This window comes from Oncorhynchus keta, chromosome 19, assembly GCF_023373465.1.
Source record: "Oncorhynchus keta strain PuntledgeMale-10-30-2019 chromosome 19, Oket_V2, whole genome shotgun sequence".
In the NCBI taxonomy this organism is placed as follows: domain Eukaryota; kingdom Metazoa; phylum Chordata; class Actinopteri; order Salmoniformes; family Salmonidae; genus Oncorhynchus; species Oncorhynchus keta.
Window position 1 is genome coordinate 23,611,883 of NC_068439.1, and position 25,368 is coordinate 23,637,250.

The 25,368-nt window shown below is 43.2% G+C and overlaps 1 protein-coding gene across 3 annotated transcripts in view; it reads right to left on the reverse strand.

The window, feature by feature from the left end:
- Positions 1 to 25,368, reverse strand: part of trps1 (trichorhinophalangeal syndrome I) — a 181,082-nt gene that overhangs the window by 130,322 nt on the left and 25,392 nt on the right. For all 3 annotated transcript variants that reach the window (XM_052470060.1, XM_052470059.1, XM_052470058.1), the window contains 2 exons: positions 5,401 to 6,506; positions 673 to 1,820 (listed from right to left, as the gene is read on the reverse strand). In XM_052470060.1, the coding sequence (XP_052326020.1) occupies positions 673 to 1,820; positions 5,401 to 6,504 (2,252 nt within the window). In that variant the 5' untranslated portion in view covers positions 6,505 to 6,506. The remainder of the gene's footprint in view (positions 1 to 672; positions 1,821 to 5,400; positions 6,507 to 25,368) is intronic.

The window sequence follows — 25,368 nt, forward strand, 5'->3', positions numbered from 1 at the left end:
ACATTCCCAAACAGCCGAATCTAAACAGGCCGCTGATCTGAAAAGGAGAAATGCTCTGTAATTCATATCTTATGTGGATGTGTAATAGAAGGTAATAGAGTGATTTCAGTGGCTCAGTTATCTATTATATGGTTCAGTTGCAGAGTATTTTCCATAACCCACCCCGATACACAGGCACACAGGAAGGCAGCACAGAGACACTCACACATACATACACACATGCATACACACATACATACACACATACACACACACACACACACACATACACACACACATACACACACACCTGGCAAATCTAAATCTAAGCCCACAAAGGGGTTATTGAATTACTTGACTTTTAACATTTCACTATCGATTCCCTAAAGTTGATTAACTACATGTACTGTGTGTGTCAGCGCAAATCTGCTGCTCATTATGAGCAAACCTGGATTTACTTCAACGTCACAACAGATCATCTCATAACCCAAATTTGAATTAAGAACCATGTCAACAATGCTTACACTAGCTGGACTCTAGCACTAAGCCATGATGCATGATACCACACTAATTTGTATCAATGAAAATCAGGTTTACAATGCGAAGCTGAACCAAACCTTAACTAATTGACTGGTCGACTAACTACAACATGTCAGCAACGTCTGCAAATAGACTCAACTCCCCACTACTCACCTGTAGTGACGGAAGATCTCCTCCTCCACATCTGTGATGAAATGGCACTTGGTGCATGAGTGTTCCCCGTGAGGGCCCTTGGGGGCCGAGATCCTCCCCGTCTCTGCGCCCTCCTCCTCGGGCTTGACCTCCAGCACGCCATGGGTGGCATGGGCGCTGTCGTAGTGCAGCAGGAGCAGGTCGATGTCGCTGGTGGCATAGGGACACTGGTCACACAGGTGGGTGACACTGGGCCTGGGGGACGGGGAGATGTCCTGGGGAGACAGCTGGAGTAGGAGGCGGGCACAGTGGGAGCAGGCACTCTTCCTGCAGGCGAACGGGTAGGAAATCTCCCCCAGGTGCTTCTCGGGGCTGCAGAGGCCACGCGGGCAGAACGGGCAGTGCTTGATGGTGCACTTATGGATGCTGTGGGCCTGCTGGTAGTGGCGGAGCAGAGGCGCCACCACAATAACCTCAGGCCCGTGGTTCATGGAGTAGCGGAAGTCACAGAACTGGCAGTTGTAGCTGGTCACCACCGTCTCTGGGTCTGTTGCCCCCGGTGTGCCACCCATTCCTGTCTTGTCTTTCCTCCGGCTGTGGGGGGTCAGGTCTCGATCAGGGTCTCTCTCTCTGTCCCTGGCCTTGCTGCTTCCTCGTTCCCTCTCGGCTGGGCTGCCCTCCCTGGTCCCTCCTCCCCCAGGCTGGTTGTGTCTCTTCTCATAGTGCTCCAGGAGGCGTTGTGAGCTGGGCGACTCACAGCTGAAGCTGCAGTACTTACACCAGTAATAGTCCGCCGCTGTGGCGCCGCCGTCGGTCCCCGTCCAGCCAGGGGAGTCGGTGGCGCGGATGGGAACAGAGTAGCCAGCCACCGAGTCGTCCTCCGCACGGACCGCCACCCGGTCCGTCCACTTTCCCGGTTCCGCCCCCTCTGCACCACCGCCCCGTGTCACACAGTTGCCCCTCCTGTCCGAGGGCTTGTCGTCATTGGGCAGCTGTGGGGGGTGGGACTTCATCTTGTTCGGGTGGGCAGACAGAAAGTGCTGCTCCAGCTCCAAGGAGGAGCTGCCCATGTAGGTGAAGTTACAGAACTTGCAGCGGAAGTACTTGGTGTTTCCCTGACAGTCCGGAGTCTTCCTCCCGATGCCAATGAAGGTGCCTCCCAGCGTCACCTGGAACACAATGAAGAAGAGGAAGAGACATCAACTCATTTCACTTCAATGAATTTTTTCTTCCGCTGATTTACCTGAATCTTATATTTTCTTTTCCTTAGTTTCATTTGCAACAATTATTTATCACAATCCTACTCTTTATTTGTTGATAAATATGTGAAAGGGGAAGGTGATTTACAATCCCCATGCACTTTTACTTTCTCTTTTAACCCTCATCATATATTTTTACATCTGTGAAAATAATAAAGATATACAAAATAAACCCAGAGCAATACACAGACAAAGTGCAATATGTGAGTCAGTCAGTCCTACACACAGACACAGGAGAAAAACCATCCTGACAACACCAACCCAGACTCATCACAGAAAGACCAGGAATAAAGAGAACAGCTTATCATCTATATCTACACAGAGGTGAGCTCAGTTTAGAATGGTTTATCAGATGTCACAATTCCATGACCAGCGATTCAATGATAACGTGAAGAGGAATTAAATTGAGCAGATGGAGTCGATGTGAAGAGTCGATAGAACTTGAACACCTGCGATAACTGCAGCTCATTTATATGGTAATACACACTGTATAACAATGCAGTCTATTACGCTTTGTTACAAATGAATTCCCTCGTTTTATTCAACAAGGGAAATGGCAAACTGAGATTGTTTTGATGCTCAAGTTGACAATACAGCCAACCAGAAGCAGTATGGTAGAAAGAAGGGGTTTATATCTGAATACTGCTAAAGAAACACCTGTTCCCTAATAATACACAACAAATCCACCCTCTATTTCCAAAAAAGCATGAAAATGGTTCTGCAGGCGTGAACATCGAGAGTGCCTCACAGGGATCAGCCGTCAAGGTTGTTGTCTAGTAAACGCAACAAACCAAACCAACCTTGCAGTCAAACATGTTCCCTGAATTTCAACATCCTACGCACCTTGACCTCGAAGTCTGCAACAAAGCGTCTCAAATCGAAAACATAAGGGCGGCTGTGTGAAATATCCCGGAGCCAGAGAGGTTTTGTAATTGGTAGACTATCCAGTGTGTATAAGTGGGAGGTCTCGATCCTCATGTGGTTTAAAGCAGCCTGACGTCACTTTCTAGACGATATGTAATGACTGAAACAGAGTCGGTCGCTCCTAAAACTGCCTGAAGAGACTAGCTACATACACCATTTATTATATGACCGCTCCAGTCAGTCAAGTGAAACGTCCTCTGAAATATGAGCAATAAAATAAATACACTGTAATACCAGAACATGTCTACTATGGAATGAAATGTATTTTCATTTTTGTGTATTTTAATCAAGTTTGGGGATTTTAAGTGGGAAAATATGGGGCTTGTGAAACAATTGAAATAATTGAATGCACCACGTTCGTTCATAATCCTGCAACTATAAAGTCTACTTTTCACTGCATTCTTAATGCAGTAAGACTACAGATGTTTGATCTTAAGTCAGTAACTACCACTTTTTGCTCTAATGAAAAATGTATCAAGCCATACAAAAAATGTCCATTAATTATAATCCACATAATAATTTGCATTTCCTGTTGCTGCAGAGGAATTTTCCTGCTGTAGCAGACTGGCTCAAATTAAGATCCTACATACTGTATGTGAACATGTGCAGTAGACTAAACATAAATGCCCATCCATAACATTCACTTGGGTGTGGAACAGTAAGGGTGTGAATTCCTGGGGAACTCAAAACTTTCCCAAAAATAACAATATGCAAAAAGTCTGTATGAGACACCACACGGGTCTGGCATTCACCAGAATTGTTCTCCCACAGACACATATACACACATTCTGACTCCCCTCACACACAGAGACAGAAGCACATGCCAACTCACACACACGCACACACACACACACACACACACACACACACACACACACACACACACACACACACACACACACACACACACACACACACACACACACACACACACACACACACACACACACACACACACACACACACCAGATGAGTGCTAGAGAGAAAGTATAAAAGGTGACAGGCTCATCAACGCATCAGCCCTTAGTGAGCTGTCTGAGACAGTCAGACTTTTTTAAGGGGGAAAACTAATTTAGAGGTAATTACAATCCTTGGTGGGCTTAAAGGACAAATAGCCCTTCCTGCTGTATGATATGGCATTTAGAGGCCCAGACCCCGGGCCAAAGGCACCTCATTTTTAAGGAACACTGGAGTTAAATACGCCACTCGAATTGTAAACATGACATTGTTGAAGTTGAGGGAGAAACCGCATGCAGCGAAAGCTGTGCAGATAAATGGCTCTGACATCTGTTCATTACCCCTCGTTTAAAATAAATCGAGTTGCCTGTTTTCACTGGCTCCCTCTCCTTTCCCTACACTCTTTCCCCCCTTTTCATTGGGTAATGACAAATGAGCAGCCTTCGCTATTACCACATGGAAAATTCCACTAGGGGATGAATACAGAATAGTGTTTTTGATTCTACTTTTTTATTTTTTTTATTTCATAGTGACAATATTCAAACCCGGTGACATCCAATTGATATGGATAGTGAGACAACGATTACTAAGAAACCAAGTCACGTATGGCTCTTTTCTCTTGGAGATATTAGATAATATGTTTCAAACTCCCAAACAGTGGGGGTACTGTATGGTCCATGTGTGCAATATATGTTTGGCACGCGTTTTCATGGATATTAAAGGTAAATATTCAGAAATCGCTCCACCATGTCCTGCTTGCTAAAAATCCAATAGTTAGTCTAATTTCAGTTTGTGACAAAGCAAGCAATGCATATTGTAGAGAATCATTGTACCATCTAAACCACAGTGAAGCAGCTTTTCAATAACCAAAAATAGAATATTTTCAGCTGTTTGAAGCTGGTGTACAAAACCGATAGTAACAAAATCTAAAGAACGGGGAGCATAGAAATAGCGCACATAGAACATATCTACTGCTTCTTAGACTTGCATTCAACGAGAATGACATATCTATAACTCACATTTCTATATGAATTTGGTCAGGTGGCCCAAAAAGTTACATCTTTCAGCTTTAAACTAACGGCTAAACTGTAGTTCATGAATGTAATGTTCCAAGTTGAGATGTATTTATGACAGTGATAAAACAGACTACAGTTCCCATGAGGCCTCTCTCCTTTGACACAGTCACTCTGATGACTCAAGTGTCCCACTAAGAGACAAGTCTCAAACCATGGCTGGCCTGGGTCTCAATGCAGAGAATGGTTGAGTTCCTATATGACTACATTGCCAGATACACAATGCATGGATAAATATTTTACATATAAGCTAACCACATCATATGATACAGCAATCTGATTCCCGGCTGCACAGTCGATGATGTGTCAGATAACAATTGGTTGATGCAATGCTACGCCTGGGCATCTAGTCGGGCAGGGACTCTACCATTATACAGTACTACTGACGGGCATTCTGATACTTTGAGTTTCTCTGGTTATGTAAAACAAATACATACCCACTAAACCAACACACTGTTGAATGCCCACAAACTGATGCGAATCATGTCAAAATTATACAAAGAGTTGATACAAAATGGTGTGCAGAGCATATGTACCTGTACGTCGTAGGTGCCGTTGAGTAACAACCGTGTGGACCCTGCTGCATCCTGTAGCACTCCGGTCAGGGCAGCGTGGGACGGGGGCCGGGTAGCATCTTTGGTGTGGAGGCTCTGTGGAGAGAAGCCCACCATGTTGTGCAGGGCCAGTATCTTAGTGTCCAGCTCCGCGTCCTGCCGCGTGCGGTTGTGCAGGCCCAGGTGGTACTTCCGGAAGTGTTTGATCAGGTCCGTGGGGTCGTTCCCATAGTAACCATACCCACAGATGTTGCACTTGAAGTCCTGCAATTTGGGAGAGGAAGGAGGGGCTACCCCTGTCTCGGGCCCCAGGGGACTGGGCATGGTGTCCTCGGCCCCCTCACCTAACACCCTTTGTGGGTGGAGAGGGCGTAGCAAAGGGTATCCAGAGCTATCCATACCATCCTGGTGACCTGAGAGACCTCCTGTGGGGCTGTAGGACGGGTCCCTGTCCTCGCCATTACGGGTGACGCCCTGGACGATAACGCCGCTGGCACTGCTGTAGCCCCTCCCCTGGGCACCCAGCAGCAGCACCCCTTCTACACCTCCTCCCTCCCCGGCCTCCCCCCTCTCCCCCAGCAGCAGCTCCCCAGCCGGGCTGCGTGCCTGACCCCCTCCCCCCTCATCTGGTTCTGATCTGAACGGAGACAGAGACACAGCCCCATCGGGCTGGGCCCGGGATGCGAGCGCCGGCAGATCTGAGTCTGTCACCTCATGGCAGGGGAAGGACGCTACATTTCCTCCCTTCTTGTGGCTGGGGTAATTAAAGCCAGGCGTGTCGCTGCCGACTGTCGGCACTGTTCCTGTTCCTGCTCCTCCATCCCCCCTCCCTCCTCCTCCATCCTGTTCGATGGAGCCTGAGACAGAGCCAGGGGAGGAGGAGGGGTCCTCCTGATCGTCTGTCACCGGCACGTGGGCCCGGCCTGGTTCGGCTGGCAGCAGCCCGTCGGCACCGTTAGGCTCTGAGGCCTGGCTCCCCGTACTGTCCTCGCTATCCGGCCCAGTGGCCTCCGAGGCCAGAGTCTCTCCTTCTCCTTCCTCCTCACCACCGAAGCTTCTCAAAGGGGGGTTCTTTTTCCTCACCATATCTGCAAGCAGCACACACAGACAGACAAGAGAAATGTTTTAGTGTCACGCTTCATTGAGGAATAAGTACAGTATATTAAACACATGGATAGAGGAATGAGGGAAAATGAATAAGTGAACTGGATCTCTTTTCAAGAACCACTTCAATCGAAGTCTATATCAAATAAGACGGAGACTGTATCAAATAAGATGGAGACTGTATCAAACAAGATGGACACTATATCAAATAAGATGGAGACTGTATCAAACAAGATGGAGACTGTATCAAATAAGATGGACACTGTATCAAATAAGATGGAGACTGTGTCAAATAAGATGGAGACTGTATCAAACAAGATGGAGACTGTATCAAATAAGATGGAGACCGTATCAAATAAGATGGAGACTGTATCAAATAAGATGGAGACTGTATCAAATAAGATGGAGGCTGTATCAAATAAGATGGAGACTGTATCAAATAAGATGGAGACTGTATCAAACAAGATGGAGACTGTATCAAACAAGATGGAGACTGTATCAAATAAGATGGAGACTGTATCAAATAAGATGGGCGGCAGCGTAGCCTAGTGGTTAGAGCGTTGGACTAGTAACCGGAAGGTTGCGAGTTCAAAACCCCCGAGCTGACAAGGTACAAATCTGTCGTTCTGCCCCTGAACAGGCAGTTAACCCACTGTTCCCAGGCCGTCATTGAAAATAAGAATATGTTCTTAACTGACTTGCCTGGTTAAATAAAGGTAAAAAATACAAATAAAAAAAATAATAAATAATAAAATAAAATAAAAAATAAGATGGACACTGTATCAACTAAGATGGACACTGTATCAAATAAGATGGACACTGTGTCAAATAAGATGGAGACTGTATCAAATAAGCTGGAGACTGTATCAAATAAGATGGAGACTGTATCAAATAAGATGGAGACTGTATCAAATAAGCTGGAGACTGTATCAAATAAGATGGAGACTGTATCAAATAAGATGGAGACTGTATCAAATATGATGGACACTGTATCAAATAAGATGGAGACTGTATCAAATAAGATGGAGACTGTGTCAAATAAGATGGAGACTGTATCAAATAAGATGGAGACTGTATCAAATAAGATGGAGACTGTATCAAATAAGATGGAGACTGTATCAAATAAGATGACTTTATCAAATAAGATGGACACTGTATCAAATAAGATGGAGACTGAATCAAATATGATGGACACTGTATCAAATAAGATGGAGACTGTATCAAATAAGATGGAGACTGTGTCAAATAAGATGGAGACTGTATCAAATAAGATGGAGACTGTATCAAATAAGCTGGAGACTGTATCAAATAAGATGGAGACTGTATCAAATAAGATGGAGACTGTATCAAATAAGCTGGAGACTGTATCAAACAAGATGGAGACTGTATCAAATAAGCTGGAGACTGTATCAAATAAGATGGAGACTGTATCAAATAAGATGGAGACTGTATCAAATAAGATGGAGACTGTATCAAATAAGATGGAGACTATGGTGGTTCTATTTTTTTCACGTCTCTCTCTCTCTCACAATCAGTAAATAAAACATTCAAGAGTTCCTCCATTAAATACAACAAAGCTAAAAAATAAGGTATTTTTGTACTTAAAACAATGGTGGCCGTTCAGCTCTGGGCCATAAACAGAACTCATGCTCTATAAGCAGTAACGACGCCAGACGCTGAGTTTTGTTGATGGCATTATGATAAATACAATCTGTGCCTATAGTTACTGATAAGGGTTGTGAAGTGGCTGTGAAAGTAGTTGAGTATTAAGTTAGAAGGAATGAAATTGGAATGTATAAACTGATTATAGAGTTGAATTACAGTCAATGTTCAACAAAATCATTTGTCCATGTTTATGTCAAGCATACAATGGGTACGAAATTGCACTCAAAATAAAATAAACCATTTAGTCGGCATTGCTGCAGCACAAACTGAATTAAATTTGGATGGAGGGAGGGGATGGAGGGGATCAGCATGAGAGCAATTTTCAGAGTTTGTTTCAGTGTGTGTGTGTGTGTGTGTGTGTGTGTGTGTGTGTGTGTGTGTGTGTGTGTGTGTGTGTGTGTGTGTGTGTGTGTGTGTGTGTGTGTGTGTGTGTGTGTGTGTGTGTGTGTGTGTGTGTGTGTATTAATTCACTAAACCCCAATTTTCTCCATCCAGAGTGCTAAGAATTTCTCATAATCCCAGTCTCATTTCTTCTCCAGTGAAAAATATGGAGAGTAGTTTCCTAATGTAGGTTGTAAAGCAAATGGGTATTAAATAAAGCAATTTATGTTTGTAAGGGGCAACGCCTTCACCCGTGTTCGTAAAAGCCGTAGGAAAAATGTAATCTGCAACCGAAATCTCAACAGTCACCACACCCTGTTTCTATCATTACCAAGTCACTGTTGGTTAGCTCCCATCCCTCTGGCCAAAGTGGAATTTTACGACCGCAAAGCATGTTATGAATCAAAATAAATGAATTAACTCATGATTAATCAACAATGAAACAATGAAGAACTGGCCTGGTGTTTTAAAGGAATTCTTTTGAACTTGTTCTCTGGGTCTACGACTTCAATGCACAAAAAACACGTAGTTAATAAACGTGTTACAATCCGCAGCCGACAGACTCTGACCCCGAAAACTAACACTTACGAGAGTTTAAATTAAACTGGGCTGAAAACTGTGGGATTGTGTAAATTTGTCCCAGAGATTGGAAACACTTTTCCAACAAGGCCTCATTATCGAATCACACCCCTTGAAATGGCTTCATTAACCTCTCCTAAAATTAGCCCAAAGACTAACTCAAAACTACTACACAAGACAGAGCATTTACCTGACCAGCTTGAACAAGAAGGGGTAAATAGGTCTTCAAGCAACAGTATTAGCATTCAACAACAAATCAATGTTCGAGTGTTCAGAAGAATACCAGAGAGACCTAGTGGGTAAACAAAATTGTCCATCAAATCCCACCCCCACGCGGAGTAGAAGAATCTTTGGGATTTTTACTTTTAATGAACTTTGAATTAACGTAAACCCTTAAAAAAATGTGAATTCATCCTTAATCACATCGCAGACAAAATAATCTTCTGAAGCAATGTTCATTACCTGGCCCAGAAGCACTGCGTCTGTCTCTTTCGTAATGTCACTAGGAAGCAGCATGAGCAGAACTACAGTCGTTCTATATCCAGCTAGAGTTCCTCACCACAGGAGGGCGATTTAGCATGAAATGTCTCCCGACTCATAAAAGAGAAAAGTTTTTTATTCCTTATATGCCGTACAATTACATTAAAACTTCAGGGGAATGGGCAGGACATTACCATTCCAATTCCCCATCAAAAGACATAATAATGGTATTGTATTGCTCCCAGGCATCTGCACTGTTCCTACTGTACCAGGCAATTCACATCAACCTTTTCTTCCCCCCTTACCTCCTTTCACCCCCACCACTACCCTTTATTTTCCTATATTATGGTGCTCCTTGTCTGTTATTGTGCCTACCTCAAGCACTTACAAAATAAAATACAATATGCCTTATGCAGAAGAGACAACAATAAATGTTATCATTGAAAAAGTGTGGAGGAATGGACAGTTCAGAACCTGAATACAGAGCAGTAGGTATGGGCTGTTGATTCAGGTTCAGAACCTGAATACAGAGCAGTAGGTATGGGCTGTTGATTCAGGTTCAGAACCTGAATACAGAGCAGTAGGTATGGGCTGTTGATTCAGGTTCAGAACCTGAATACAGAGCAGTAGGTATGGGCTGTTGATTAAGGTTCAGAACCTGAATACAGAGCAGTAGGTATGGGCTGTTGATTCAGGTTCAGAACCTGAATACAGAGAAGTAGGTATAGGCTATGGTTCCAGGTTCAGGGCATGAAGACAGATCAGTAGGTATGAGCTGTGACACCAGGTTCAGGGCCTGAATACAGAGCTGTAGGTATGGACTGTGGCTCCAGGTTCAGGGCCTGAATAAAGCAGTAGGTATGGGCTATGGCTCCATGTTCAGGGCCTGAATACAGAGCAGTAGGTATGGGCTATGGCTCCAGGTTCAGAACCTGAATACAGAGCAGTAGGTATGGGCTATGGCTCCAGGTTCAGAACCTGAATACAGAGCAGTAGGTATGGGCTATGGCTCCAGGTTCAGGGCCTGAATACAGCAGTAGGTATGGGCTATGGCTCCATGTTCAGGGCCTGAATACAGAGCAGTAGGTATGGGCTGTGGCTCCAGGTTCAGGGCCTGAATACAGCAGTAGGTATGGGCTGTGGCTCCAGGTTCAGGGCCTGAATACAGCAGTAGGTATGGGCTATGGCTCCAGGTTCAGGGCCTGAATACAGAGCAGTAGGTATGGGCTGTTGATTCAGGTTCAGAACCTGAATACAGAGCAGTAGGTATGGGCTATGGCTCCAGGTTCAGGGCCTGAATACAGAGCAGTAGGTATGGGCTGTTGATTCAGGTTCAGAACCTGAATACAGAGAAGTAGGTATGGGCTATGGCTCCAGGTTCAGGGCCTGAATAAAGCAGTAGGTATGGGCTATGGCTCCAGGTCCAGGGCCTGAATACAGCAGTAGGTATGGGCTATGGCTCCAGGTTCAGGGCCTGAATAAAGCAGTAGGTATGGGCTATGGCTCCAGGTTCAGGGCCTGAATACAGCAGTAGGTATGGGCTGTAGCTCCAGGTTCAGGGCCTGAATACAGCAGTAGATATGGGCTATGGCTCCAGGTTCAGGGCCTGAATAAAGCAGTAGGTATGGGCTATGGCTCCAAGTTCAGGGCCTGAATAAAGCAGTAGGTATGGGCTATGGCTCCAGGTTCAGGGCCTGAATAAAGCAGTAAGTATGGGCTATGGCTCCAGGTTCAGGGCCTGAATACAGCAGTAGATATGGGCTATGGTTTTTCCTCTTGTGTTTTCTAATCTCTACCTTGGCTGAGGTGGTGCCATGAGTTCTGCTGCAACCACATAGTATAGAGGTCCTGTGGGTCAACAGTGATTAAATGCGATAGAAAAAGTTTCCAGAAAACCAAACATAGGCCTGTTTACCAGTGCATGGAAAAGCTACCCAGCGGTTCAAAACTGGTTGAAACGACACAGTTCACTCAAGTCTGTTTCTCATCACACCACACTAGTCAACATGCTATGCCATTAAGACAGCAAGAAAGAAATATGCAGACAGTAATATGTACAGCATGAACAAACAGTACAAGGACTTGTATAGCGAGATAGTGTTGTTAAGTCAACTCTCAGAGACTCCATCAGTTTAAAGCCTGTTGAACGAGACTGACACTCCTGCCCCAACCCTATCCATGACAGGTCTTTCAGAAGACGGTCAGCATCCCAAATGGCACCCTATTCCCTATTTGGCGCACTATGTTTGACCAGGGTCCATGGGGCTCTTGTCAAAAGTAGTTCACTATGTAGAGAATAGGGTGCCATTGGGGACGCAAACATTAAGATAGCAGATAGGAAGAAAAGAGGCTTCTGGCAGATGACCTATTCTGACCACAAAGGTGTGCTCATATTCCCATTCAACCCACTAATTGAGACTATAACACCCCATTCCAACAAAGTAAGCAACCCATGAAAATGGCAAGATCACCCACAGAACTTCAATCTTACTCCCAGACGATTATCATACAAATGTAATAATATTGCACAAAAATATCGCCACAGAATCCCCCGAATATTTTATTTTTAATTGTATGGTAAAACTCTATTGTACGGGACAATTGCATTGTATAGAGAAACCATTTCACACCTTCCATTTCAGACGCATCAAATGCACTTTTCTGCCGTCCACTGGGCTATAATCAATAGCATGCCTAGTAACCCCGGCAGTCAGTCAGTCAGTGACGGAGCTGCGAGCGGAGGAGAGGCGGGCGAGAGTGAACCCCGCGTCGTCTCCTGTTACACCTCAGAAGTAGAGAGACATTAGGCCAAACACAACAATACAGAGGCTCATTTGTAAGGAAGCAACGTGATTCAAAATATGTCATCTTAAATGTCAAACTAAATTAGGAGGTCCTGTTTCATTACCTCTTCCTCTCCCGCTCTCTCTGTCTCCCTCTCTCTCTCTCCCTCAATTCAATTAATTTTAAGGGGCTTTATTGGCATGGGAAACATATGTTTAAATTGAAATCGATAATAAACAAAAGTGAAAAAATAAATAAAAAATGAACAATTAACATTACACTTACAAAAGTTCCAAAATAATAAAGACGTGTCAAAATGTCATATTATGTCTATATACAGTGTTGTCATGATGTGCAAATAGATAACGAATAAAAGGGAAAATATATAAACAAAAATATAGGTTGTATTTACCATGGCGTTTGTTCTTCACTGGTTACCATTTTCTTGTGGCAACAGGTCACACATCTTGCTGCTGTGATGGCACACTGTGGTATTTCACCCAATACATATGGGAATTTGGATTTGTTTTAGAATTTTGTGGGTCTGTGTAATCTGAGGGAAATATGTGTCTCTAACATGGTCATACATTGGGCAGGAGGTTAGAAGGTGCAGCTCAGTTTCTACCTCATTTTGTGGGCAGTGTGCACATAGCCTGTGTTCTCTTGAGAGCCATGCCTGCCTACAGCTGCCTTTCTCAATAGCAAGGCTCACTGAGTCTGTACATAGTCAAAGCTTTCCTTAATTTTGGGTCAGTCACAGTGGTCAGGTATTCTGCCACTGTGTACTCTCTGTTTAGGGACAAATAGCATTCTAGTTTGTGCAGTTTTTAAAAAATTATTTGTAATGTGTCAAGTAATTATCCTTTTTGTTTTTTCATGATATGGTTGGATCTAATTGTGTTGATGTCCTGGGGCTCTGTGGGGTCTGTTTGTGTTTGTGAACAGAGTCCCAGGACCAGCTTGCTCAGGGGACTCTTCTCCAGGTTTATTTCTCTGTATGTGATGGCTTTGTTATGGAAGGTTTGGGAATTGCTTCCTTTTAGGTGGTTGTAGAATTTAAAGGCTCTTTTCTGGATTTTGATCATTAGCGGGTATCGGCCTAATTCTGCTCTGCATGCATTATTTGGTGTTTTATGTTGTACACAGATGATATTTTTGTAGAATTTTGCATGCAGTTCTCAATTTGGTGTTTGTCCCATTTTGTGAATTCTTGGTTGGTGAGCGGACGACAGACCTCACAACCATAAAGGGCAATGGGTTCTATAACTTATTCAAGTATTTTTAGCCAGATCCTAATTGGTATGTCAGATTTTATGTTCCTTTTGATGACATAGAAGTCCCTTCTTGCCTTGTCTCTCAGATCATTCACAGCTTTGTGGAAGTTACGTGTGGCACTGATATTTAGCCCGAAGTATGTATAGTTTTGTGTGTGCTCTAGGGCAACGGTGTCTAGATGGAATTTATATTTGTGGTCCTGGGAACTGGACCTTTTTTGTAACACCATTGTTTTTGTCTTACTGAGATTTACTCTCTCTCTCTCTCTCTCTCTCTCTCTCTCTCTCTCTCTCTCTCTCTCTCTCTCTCTCTCTCTCTCTCTCTCTCTCTCTCCCCGTTCTCTCAATTTCTCTCTCCCCCTCCTCTCTCTCTGTCTCTCTCTCACACACACACACACACACACACACACACACACACACACACACACACACACACACACACACACACACACACACACACACACACACACACACACACACACACACACACACACACACACATACACTCACTAATATACAATTTCTCTCTTTCTCCCTCTCTCTCTCTCTCTCTTTTTCTCACACACGTTTTCTCTCTTTCTCTCACACACACACATTTATTCTCCTCTCACACACACACACAGAGACACACACACTCACACTCTCTCTCGCTTTCAGCCCGAGTCCACACTGTAAAGCAAAGCTGTCCATTGTGACTCGCCTGTGGGGTTCTAAACATCATCTTTCCTACAGAGCTACAGGACAACAGTTCTCTTCAAGGACACCTCTATAGCTGAAATGTAGGGTGTGCACTTGTACATCAAGCTGCTTAATGATACATACAATGGAGAAAGGCTCTTGCCCTATAACTTACTTATGTTCTGTGAACTTGAAACATCGGACGCATACTGTGCAAAACATCTGTTGAAACGTACTTTGAATCAATGTAACAGACCTACGATTTTTTTCTCCGGACACACCTTTACAGCTGCCAGACATTTAGACACAGTCTCAAACAGACCCAGGCCAACTGTATATATTTTTTTATTCCCAACAGGTTTTGACCATGTCTCGGTCGGAACAACAGCACCATCCACAGGGGGTCCAAACATGACCAGGGGTCATATATACAGCTGGAAGGCCCCGACGGACCCCCCAGACCCTACGCATAGTCCCCCTGTAGACCCTCTAAGGCCCAGGGACAAACCCAGGCCAATATTCCTGCTCTCCGCTGAGCTGGAGGAAGGGAAAGGAGGAATGATTATTAAAACTACATTACCAATCTGTCTGACGCCATTCATAATTTAACCAGCATTAAGATCAGCCAGGCAGAGAATTGAGTTCCCAGAGTCCTATCCTACTCCACCAACCAACCAACCAACAGGGCCCATTTCACTTCCCTGCATTTTACAGCTTCTTAAATCACTGTGATAAAGAAATAAAATACCTATCCTGATTGCTTTCCGTCTCAGCGGGGAGCCCGGATGGCAAAATATGAACATGAACACATCCCTAATTAAATAACTCAGAGTCTCATAAGCTCTGGGAAGGGAGTGAAAACCAAACAGAAAAGCAGCTCTTATAAGAGCCATCTTGACAGACAGACAGGCCTAAAGCTTTAGCCTCTACTCAGTCCAGCTCCGCGGCCTGCTATTTCAATAAGGGGGCGATACGAGACCATATGAGAAAATCCGAAAGATTACACAAATCTATCTTGGCTGGCTCACAAACTGCCTGACCAGTCTAAGTCTGTTAGGGTTTTCTCTTGTTCTCTGTGGCAGTATATTCAGAAGGCAGCGCTATGGAGACAGGCCCCGGCTACGGTCTGTGTGAATACCATGTGTGTGGGGTCACGCCCCCTGTCCCACCTTTCGCCTTCTTTCTTCTTCTTTAATTCTGCCTTTTCTGCTTCATATTTCTTTTCATAATTGATCATAATTGATGATGTCACTGCTGCCACAGACTTTGCAGTAGATGAGGACTCACAGAGCATGTGGTCCAGACGCCGGACCCCAATATGTCTTTCTTTTGCCTTTTAATCTCATTTGCAACATTAGGAATAAATCACATTACCGTCGGAGGAGTAATGCTACAACTGCGAGGAGGGTCTATGGAAAACACATTGGAAAACACACAGGATTGAGTGTGTGTAATTCATTATCATTAAACTAAATGTCAAACTGTCAGTCCCGGCGCAGACTCCCCCCTGTTATGAGAAACACACACTTACTGCGCTGCCTTGTGTCACATTAATTCCACCGTAGGCTAAAAACAAGCTTCCGCATACAAAATAATTACTACTAAACAAGATACTGTAGGTACTCTGACTTGTCTGTTTCATAGTAATGCTTTCCCTCCTTCCTCCGTCGAAGTAGATCCAGAACACTTGAATTCTAAATGACTGGAACAACACTTTCTTCCCTAGTGCAGATATACATGGATAAGTATAATTGTCAATGTGCTATCACTAACCAATGGACTGTAGGATTGTCTTGAAATGTGTTCTATTCAACAAATTCCTCCCCTTAGAGAGGCGACACACACACACACACACACACACACCATCTTAGGTCAGGGCTTTAACAGTTGCTTCATCTCAGGCTGTGAACTGTGTTAGAATCCAGGCGTATTTCACAGGGTTGTGTGAGTGGAAATGCTCTAATCCACTAGGCCTGCTGCTGCAGTCACTGCCTGCCTGACTGGCTGGTTGGCAGGCTGGTTGGTTGGCAGGCTGGTTGGCTGGCCGGCTGGCTGGTTGGTGAGAGTTCTTCCACCATAGAATGCCAGCATCACCACCTCACCTCAGCCAGCCAAGCGGATCTGTGCAGGCTCACACGTACTGACTGCTTATAGACCTAAATCAATCTCTGCTCTTGAAAACACCATCAAGGAGCACTATTGCAGTGACAGTGTTGCCGTTACATCAGAATCCAGTCCTTTAGAAGATGCTACGGGGTCATTTAATGTAATGCAAGGGCATTACGTCAAACTGAAGGTGTTAAAATTCTATTTCATTTTCATCATGAAGTCTGGGAAATGTATTTCTACATTTAAAATGAATCAAATGACTATTGCTATTTCAACCCGTTTTAGTGTTATCATGAGCAAATCAAAAAACGAAATCAACCTTTGTCAACAGCTACCATGACATTTCTTTCTCATGTCTGTGCAGTCCAGGCCATCTTTGGTGGTAAAAGATTCCTGCTTGTTGCAAAACAGCAGGGGAGGACAGTTAACAGAAAGTGTTTTCTGCTTTCCAAGTCTTGATATTAAGAAAGGGATTTAAAATATAAGCAGCAGCTTGCTTGCGGGAGAGAGGGGGAGGGGAGGTGGGCGGGGGTGGGGGGGACGACTCCACCTTCCGATGTAAACAAGCAGTGAAAGACATCTTTTGGAGACCAAAATAACTCCTGCGTCCCTTTAGCTCGACAGGCTCCTGAAGAAGCAGGCTTTATTCTCAAAGTAAAGGGAGAAAAAAGAAAGAGAGCAAAAAGATATAGAACAGCATGATAATCTCCTCCCCTTCATGGACAAAAGGGAGAGAGAGAGAGAGAGAGAGAGAGAGAGAGAGAGAGAGAGCAGCAGCAGAGATAACACTGTGGTATTTGCAGGAGTCTGGGATTCTCTGAAATCCGCTGCTTTACAGATGTACAGAAACGCCAATCTCCATATTACACAGATTATTACACTTCAAATTGAGTAGAAGGAGAATAGACAGGGTTGTACGGAACTCTGATTTGTAGGCTATGCCTCATTTTGAATTCTAAAACTGCAGAGATGGGGCTGCTTTGGCTGGACTGACCTGAGCAGGGAGGATTTGAAAAGAAACCCCCAAAAACACCAGAGACTGGTTCTGCTGCCTTATATAATAATAATACTGTACAATTCTACATTTTGGTTTGAAAGATAGAAATAAAGATGTACAATCACAATCACTAATGTTAGGATATTACAGTAGATAGTATGGATAATTGCTGCACGTGATAGAGTCCTATGATAACATATGGTGAGGTTATTTGAACTTGAAAACATTTAGGTTGTTCTTAGCTGATCTAAAACAGCACCATATATCACTTTCATTTAGAATGAAAAAGCAAAAGGATGCATTCATTTTGAGTGTTTGCTCTGAAACAGACTGCTGCCTCGTAGTGAGTGTTTCTTCACATCGCGACACACTAGAGAGAAAAACTGGTTGGGTAAGCAGTGGCAGCCTCTAAATCCACATATTCACATAATACAATCTCTGACAGGGTAAGGCCCTACCCATCACCTTAAGCCGTGAGCAGTTGCTGCATGCTGAGAAGATAGGAAGAGAGAGAGAGAGGGAGAGAGAGAGAGGGAGAGAGAGAGAGAGAGAGAGAGAGAGAGAGGGAGAGAGAGAGAGAGAGAGAGAGAGAGAGAGAGAGAGAGAGGGGAGGATAGAACAGAGCTTTTCCCATAATCCCCCACGGTGGGTTCTCCATTTTTCTCCATGTGGCGGGGTATGAAAGGGCGACACACTCAATAGGAAGGGGCCGTGACTAACTGCCTCTCCCTGACTTTTTTAACGTGCCACGTCTTCCCAACACAATACAACAAACACAATTCTCTCCTTCTCTTTTCTCTCTCTATCTCTCTCTCCCTCTCTCTCTCTCCCCCTCTCCTGAGTCACACTACTAAGATGAGTCATGTTTATTCATGAGGACACTTCTTCCACATCAAAGGGTTTCAGCTCTGTGCTCGGTGCCCATGGCAGCATACAGGCAAAGATTAGGGGTCCTCTTACCCTCCTTCTCCCTCACTTCTTTGAAAACTATGACAGGCCCAGGTCACAGTCAAATGTACTACTGTGGTGGGGTAATTTAAGCCATTTAATGTTGCAACACAATTGTGGTCTGATAACATTTCAATTTAGATTTGCTCTCACAATATCAGTCAGACAGTGTCAGGCAGTGTTGCTCCATCCACTGTCATTTGATTGTGTTGAAGTAAAACAACAACTGTTTGTGTGTAAATGTAAGCATTTAGCCAGCCAAAACAAGGATGTAGACGCATGCCATTTGATGATGAAAGTGTTCAAGATCAAGTTCCTAATTTCACAAATCTGACAAGCTATGGTTCAAAAAAGTGCTGCACAAAATAGTTTCTAGCAACAGGTTGTTTGTGGACCTAAATCTTGTATAGGAACAGGTTGTTTGTCAAGCTAAATCTCTTATAGCAACAGGTTGTTTGTCAAACTAAATCTCTTATAGCAACAGGTTGTTTGTCAAGCTAAATCTCTTACAGCAACAGGTTGTTTGTCAAGCTAAATCTCTTATAGCAACAGTTTGTTTGTCAAGCTAAATCTCTTATAGCAACAGTTTGTTTGTCAAGCTAAATCTCTTACAGCAACAGGTTGTTTGTCAAGCTAAATCTCTTATAGCAACAGGTTGTTTGTCAAGCTAAATCTCTTATAGCAACAAATTGTTTGTCAGGCTAAATCTCTTATAGCAACAGGTTGTTTGTTGAGCTAAACGTCCCATGAGCTGACTGCTGATTTCATCCTATTCTCTGCTTCTCATGATCCTTTATCCTTGAAATAATGTTCATCCATAAGCCAGACATCATACAGACATGTTGCCTATATGATTCCAGTGTTCCCCACCATGCAGGTTTAATTTTTCAACTCAAGTGTTGTCTGAATAAAGGGATATGTTTAGGACAGCTGTAAAGATCAGTCCAAAGAGTTTCTCAAGAATCTTCCACCTGTAAGAAAAGTGATTGAAAAAAAAAAAAAACCTATCACACGAAAACACTGCAGCCACCTCCCTCTCTCTCTCCTTCTCTCTTTATCCTCCCCTCCCCCCAGGGCTGCTACTGCCCCCACCCCTCCAGCCCCCCACAACCGGCTTCCCTTCCAGTCTAAGAGGGGGAGGGGCGACCCCCTTTCTGAATGACCTGCCCTTTTTGCACTCAATCAGCACTCGCTGGAACCGGAGACAACAGAGAACAACTGCTTCCCCTACACTTCCTGTGATCACAGGGTCCAAGCTGCCAGTAAGGGGCAGGGATCACGCGCTCTGGAGAAAAGCTGCAGATAACAGGCCGAGGACGGTGAGAGGGAGAGAGAGAGGGCTAGGAGAGAGGATAGCAACACAATTAGACCCAACCAAATCATGAGAAACCTGAAAGATAATTACTTGACACATTGGAAAGAATTATCAAAAAAACTGAGCAAACTAGAATGCTATTTGGCCCTAAACAGAGAGTACACAGTGGCAGAATACCTGACCACTGTGACTGACCCAAAATTAAGGAAAGCTTTGACTATGTACAGACTCAGTGAGCATAGCCTTGCTATTGAGAGAGGGTGCTATAGGCAGACCTCGCGTTCAAGAAAAGACAGGCTATGTACACACTGCCCACAAAATGAGGTGGAAACTGAGCTGCAGTTCCTGACCTCCTACCAATTGCATAACCATATTAGAGACACATATTTCCCTCAGATTACACAGACCCACAAAGAATTTGAAAACAAATCCAAGTTTGATAAACTCCCATATCTGTTGGGTGAAATACCACAGTGTAGCAAGATAGCAGCAAGATGTGTGACCTGTTGCCACAAGAAAAGGGCAACCAGTGAAGAACAAACACCATTGTAAATACAACCCATATTTGTGTTTATTTATTTTCCCTTTAGTACTTTAACTATTTGTACATCCTCACAACACTGTACATAGACATAATATGACATTTGAAATGTCTCTATTCCTTTGAAACGTTTGTGAGTGTAAATGTTCACTGTTAATTTTTTATTATTTATTTCACTTTTGTTCATTATTTATTTCACTTGCTTTGACAATGTAAACATATGTTTCCCATGCCAATAAAGCCATTTTGTATTCATTGAGTGGACTTGAAGAGAGAGAGAGAGAGAGAGAGAGAGAGAGAGAGAGAGAGAGAGAGAGAGAGAGAGAGAGAGAGAGAGAGAGAGAGAGAGAGAGAGGCCAGAAATGTAACATTTGAAATGTCTCTACTCTTTTGAAACTTTTGTGAGTGTTAATTTCTGATTGTTTATTGTCTATTCCACTTGCTTTGGCAATGTAAACATGTTTCCCATGACATTAATGCCCTTTGAATTTAATTATATTTAATTGGGAGGAGGGCTGGAAGAGAGAGGATGGCTAGGACAGGGAGAGAGGGCTGGGAGAGAGGGAGGGCTGGGAGAAAAAGAGTGAGAGAGAAAGACAGAGAGAGAGACAGAGAGAGAGAGAGACAGAGAGAGAGTTGTGAAGAAGTTAGGGTGTAAAAAAATTGAAAGTACATTATTGTTTAAATCATGTCGTCCACAAACCAAATGTTGCCGTTTTGATGCATGCATCCTTTTAAAAATATCTTGCTAACTCCAGACTATGTCATAATCCTTCTGCCCTATAACTCTGCGTTACACCCAGAGTTAGGCTTTGCCTCTCCTCGTCTGTCAGTAAGGAGGGCACAGTCATTCCTCTCTCAGGCCGTGAGTGGAAAGCCAACTGATCAAACAACCCCCAAGGCTATGCACTACTAAAAATATACAGCATTTAGCAACAGGAAAGGCACAGGCATGCTGGCACATTGCTCAATACTTCTGTTAACAGGGTTTGCGGTGTGATTAAATCCCTTCTGCTTGTGAACCCTCTTTTTCCTCTGCGTGCATGCGCGTGTGTACAGTGCAGTATAGTGTTGGTGGGAGGCTGATTCTTTCTCACACATACGTTTATAGGCTAGCAGATGTGCTCTGGCCCAGTGATGCTTTTGAACTTTCCTGTGAAGGACTTTCAGACAGTTAAGAGCGCCTTAAGGCAGGCCTGCCCATTTAATTTCCTCTGTCCTACTTGATGATTTAAATGGTTATGAGCTTTTTATGATTGCCAGTTGCCACTCTCTCTCTTTCCAACGTCCTACCCAGAAGGATATGAGGACTGTGCCAAATAATCGTATTTAACACAAAATCACACATCCTCAAGAGATCATTTCAGAAAATCTGCGGAACGTCTCTGTAGAGAATGTCTTTGTAGATTATTTAGCACCCACCGTACAAAGTCGTCGAAAGAGTGGAGAATTGCACAATAATCCATCTGCACAAAAATCCATCTGCACAAAAATCATTGAAAATGTCATTGCGAAACGTTTCAGATTCACCCGAAGATAACTCACTGGAGGTAAAATCACACTTGCGCTCTAGCCTTCCTACCAACACCAAAGTAATGATTTTCCAACCAGTCAGAACAAAGCTGAGCCGTTGCAGCTTCAGCTACAGTGTAAACCACAGCCTCAGACACATTTCCCCTCTGAGAAAACTCGCATGTCGTTGCGACACCAGAAATCATCCACCTCCATTGTCTACGACGCATCCATTTTATGCCGAGTAATAGGACTTCAAGTACTCCTGCAAATCACACTTGAGTGAAAAACAAAGGCTACAGCTGAGGTTAGGGTGAGGATAGGCAGACTGGAATAGTTGAGAACATCTGGGAAAAACATTGGGCTTTGTCACATGCCATTGAGAGGGGGTAACCAGGTGCAGTTCTCAGTAAGCAGATAATAGAATGTTATATTTTCATAACACTAGGCTTGGACGGTATACCATGTATACCATATAACGGGGTATTTGGAAAATGCCACAGGACGGTTTCTCAGTACCGCTTATTACCGTCAATAACGTTGAAAGTATATATTTTACGTTTTTTAATAGATTTGAATATTTGTACCTACTTTTTAAGTAATTATAGTACCTGCAGTCAACTTGTGCAAAACGTTAGGAGATAAAGCGAACCATGTGTATGTGACAAATAAAATTGGATTTGATTTTATTTAAAGAACATTGCATTCTTAATTTTACCTGTCATATTATTATGTATCTTAGGGTAGTCCCCAATCACATGTCACGTGGTGTTTGTTTACAAGCACACAACTATGAGAGGCTGGAGCCTTGTGAGTCACTCACTGTCATACAGCATGTGCCAGGTGATCAAATTACAGTATGCAATTCACAACTAAATGTTTTCTAGCTGTCTAAAATCTGATAAATGCTCTGCCGTTGTGCATTTGGTTTGCTAATTTACTAGCTAGTTAGCTATCTAGGTAAGTGGTTAGCTTGTTCCAAAATCAAGCATTCGCTTGGTAACAGCGAATTAGAATCTGACAACAGCAAAGAATCTGACAAGCATTTCGCTACACTCGCAATAACATCTGCTAACCATGTGTATGTGACCAATAAAATTTGATTTGATTTATTTGATCCCCTTTTGGATCAAGAGCCTCTCTGGCTAATATTAGTTTTGTGCTTGCAGCAAACTGAGTAGCATTTTTGAGTTACTTGTATACTTGTACAAACTGTGCAAAATTCTCGTCATGTGCTCTTTAGCATTTAGTTTGCATTCTCTATGAATATTTCTTAGTTCTTGTTAGCATCTTGTTAGCATTCTGGTAAGTGACGTTTTGAATATTAGTACTTTTTAAATAAATACCTGCAGTCAACTTGTGCACTAGGTTACAGATAAAGCAGATCACGTTCATAATTTCACCCATTAGATAATTTTTCATTATGAAGCTTACCGGTACTATTTTCCCTAAACAGCAGTTTCAGCCAGTCATGTGTGTTTGTTTACAAAGAAGCTCAATGGGAAAGTTACACTTGAATGAAATTCAGCTATATATCTTATAACTATTAAGTTAACTATCTAAGATGTGCCAAATAAATTCTCTCCAGCTGAGTTTTGCTAACTTGCTAATGTTAGCTAAGTGGCTAATGTTAGCTTGCAAAATCAAGCTTCTTGGTAAGAGCAGCAGAGACAATCCCCTCCTGGATGAAGATGATATTCGTTTTGTGGGTGCTGCAAACTGATTTTGAGATAATGGCATTAATTTATGAGCTGGGTTGTCTGTCCTAAGAGTAGATGCTTGCATGTGCCTGTTAGCATTTACCTATCATCCTCTATGAGAATTCCTCAGTAGTTGTTTGCATTTTAATTTTTTTTAAGTTACTTTTTTGGGCCTTTTTTTATGTTTGAAAAAAAAATGTGCCCCTTCTGTGCACTACCGGTAATACCGTATATCCTGGGATTGCACAGGTACGGTAGGAAGGTATGGAAATCTGGATACCGCCCAACCCTACTAAGCACTTCTAGACAATTTTTCTGATTGTAGTGAAGTCTGGAAACGTTTTCCCTCTTATATCACCTGTAGCATTCTCACAACCCTATTGTAACCCAGGTCAACTAAAGCACCGTTTGAATTGGCACTTTGAAGTCAACCCAGGTTGGGCTGGCCTTGGTGGGCTAGCTCAAATTGCATTTCCAGTGCCTCCAGAAATGAGAAAATATGTCATGTTGCTAAGTAGACAATATCTGACTGCAGCTGGCTACGGTAATGTTGCTAGCTAGCTAGCAAGATGTTGAAGAATTTAATTCACCCTCAACATGCTGTAACAAAAGGTTACCCTATACTCCTGCCAGTGCCAGCCCCATAACCCTGCCAGTGCCCGTCAGTCAGTGCCCGTCAGAGCCATGTATTTAGCTTGCTGACATTAGCTAGCTAGTTAAACAGTTTCATTGCTAGCATAATAGGCTAGCTATCTTACTTCCTTGCTTGCCATGGCATTGGCTATTAGCTAACTAGCTAAACAAGTAAACCAGATTACAGGTATGATGTGATGTAGCTAGCTATCTAGCTTTCAATACGACCTGGCCAGCTAAAATTCCTGTTTGCTCACTTTAGCTAGCTAGGGAGATTACATTTACATTTACATTTATAGATTGATTCAACTCTGACTTGCTAGCTAACATTAGGTAGCTAGCATTTGAGGGCTGACTGTTCTCACAAAAAAATCAATCAATCAAATGTATTTATAAAGCCCTTTTCACATCAGCAGATGTCACAAAGTGCTATACAGAAACCCAGCCTAAAACACCAAACAGCAAGCGATGGAGTTACATTGTTAGTGTTCCAATGCTTAACAATGTAACTGGTCAATGGACTATATTCGGGAAGAGCAATAATGATATAAGCATAGAAGGATGAGAACAGATACCATGATAAAGTTTAGAGAGTGCTAATGCTGGATTGTTTATAATAAATATCTATGGTGGTAATTTGTGTCATGTCTGACTACTGTAGTACTGCTTATCCTTGTGCTAGCTAACAGCAACAAGCCCAGATGGGCTAGCTAACATTGTGTCAGCATCCAGCCGCGATCAATTTGGTGGTTGTATTGTAACGGCGTCACCAGCCAGAATTCTAATCTAGCTGGCACCAGTTGTGAAATTGGGATGCGCTGGCCTGGGTTTCCCTCGACCCAGCTAGAATTTAAGAATTCCATTTGAGCCAGCTCAAATTTTCCACAAATTTTAAGTGCCAGTGGGAGAAACAACCAAGTATACTATCAGTCAATCAAAAGTGTGCAAATCCTTTAGGTCCCGCATTTGATTGACAGTTCAATCGTTGCAATCTCGAGCAAGCTTTCTAGCGGTAGCGCCATTTTATGGCAAACTTTCTCTTGTTGTGAAGTCAGAAAACAGAGCTAAATCTAGAAATAACGAGTAAAACCAAGATATATCTTCAGAGAAACGCTCACATTTGCTGGTCCATTCATCGCATCGTCTTGAGAAGCGATGGAATGCGTTTGTGGACCATTTACTTGGTGAGTTTTATATTTAATGAATTAAGCTGTTGTATTAGCGCCTTGTTAGGGGGCCAAGGCTAACTT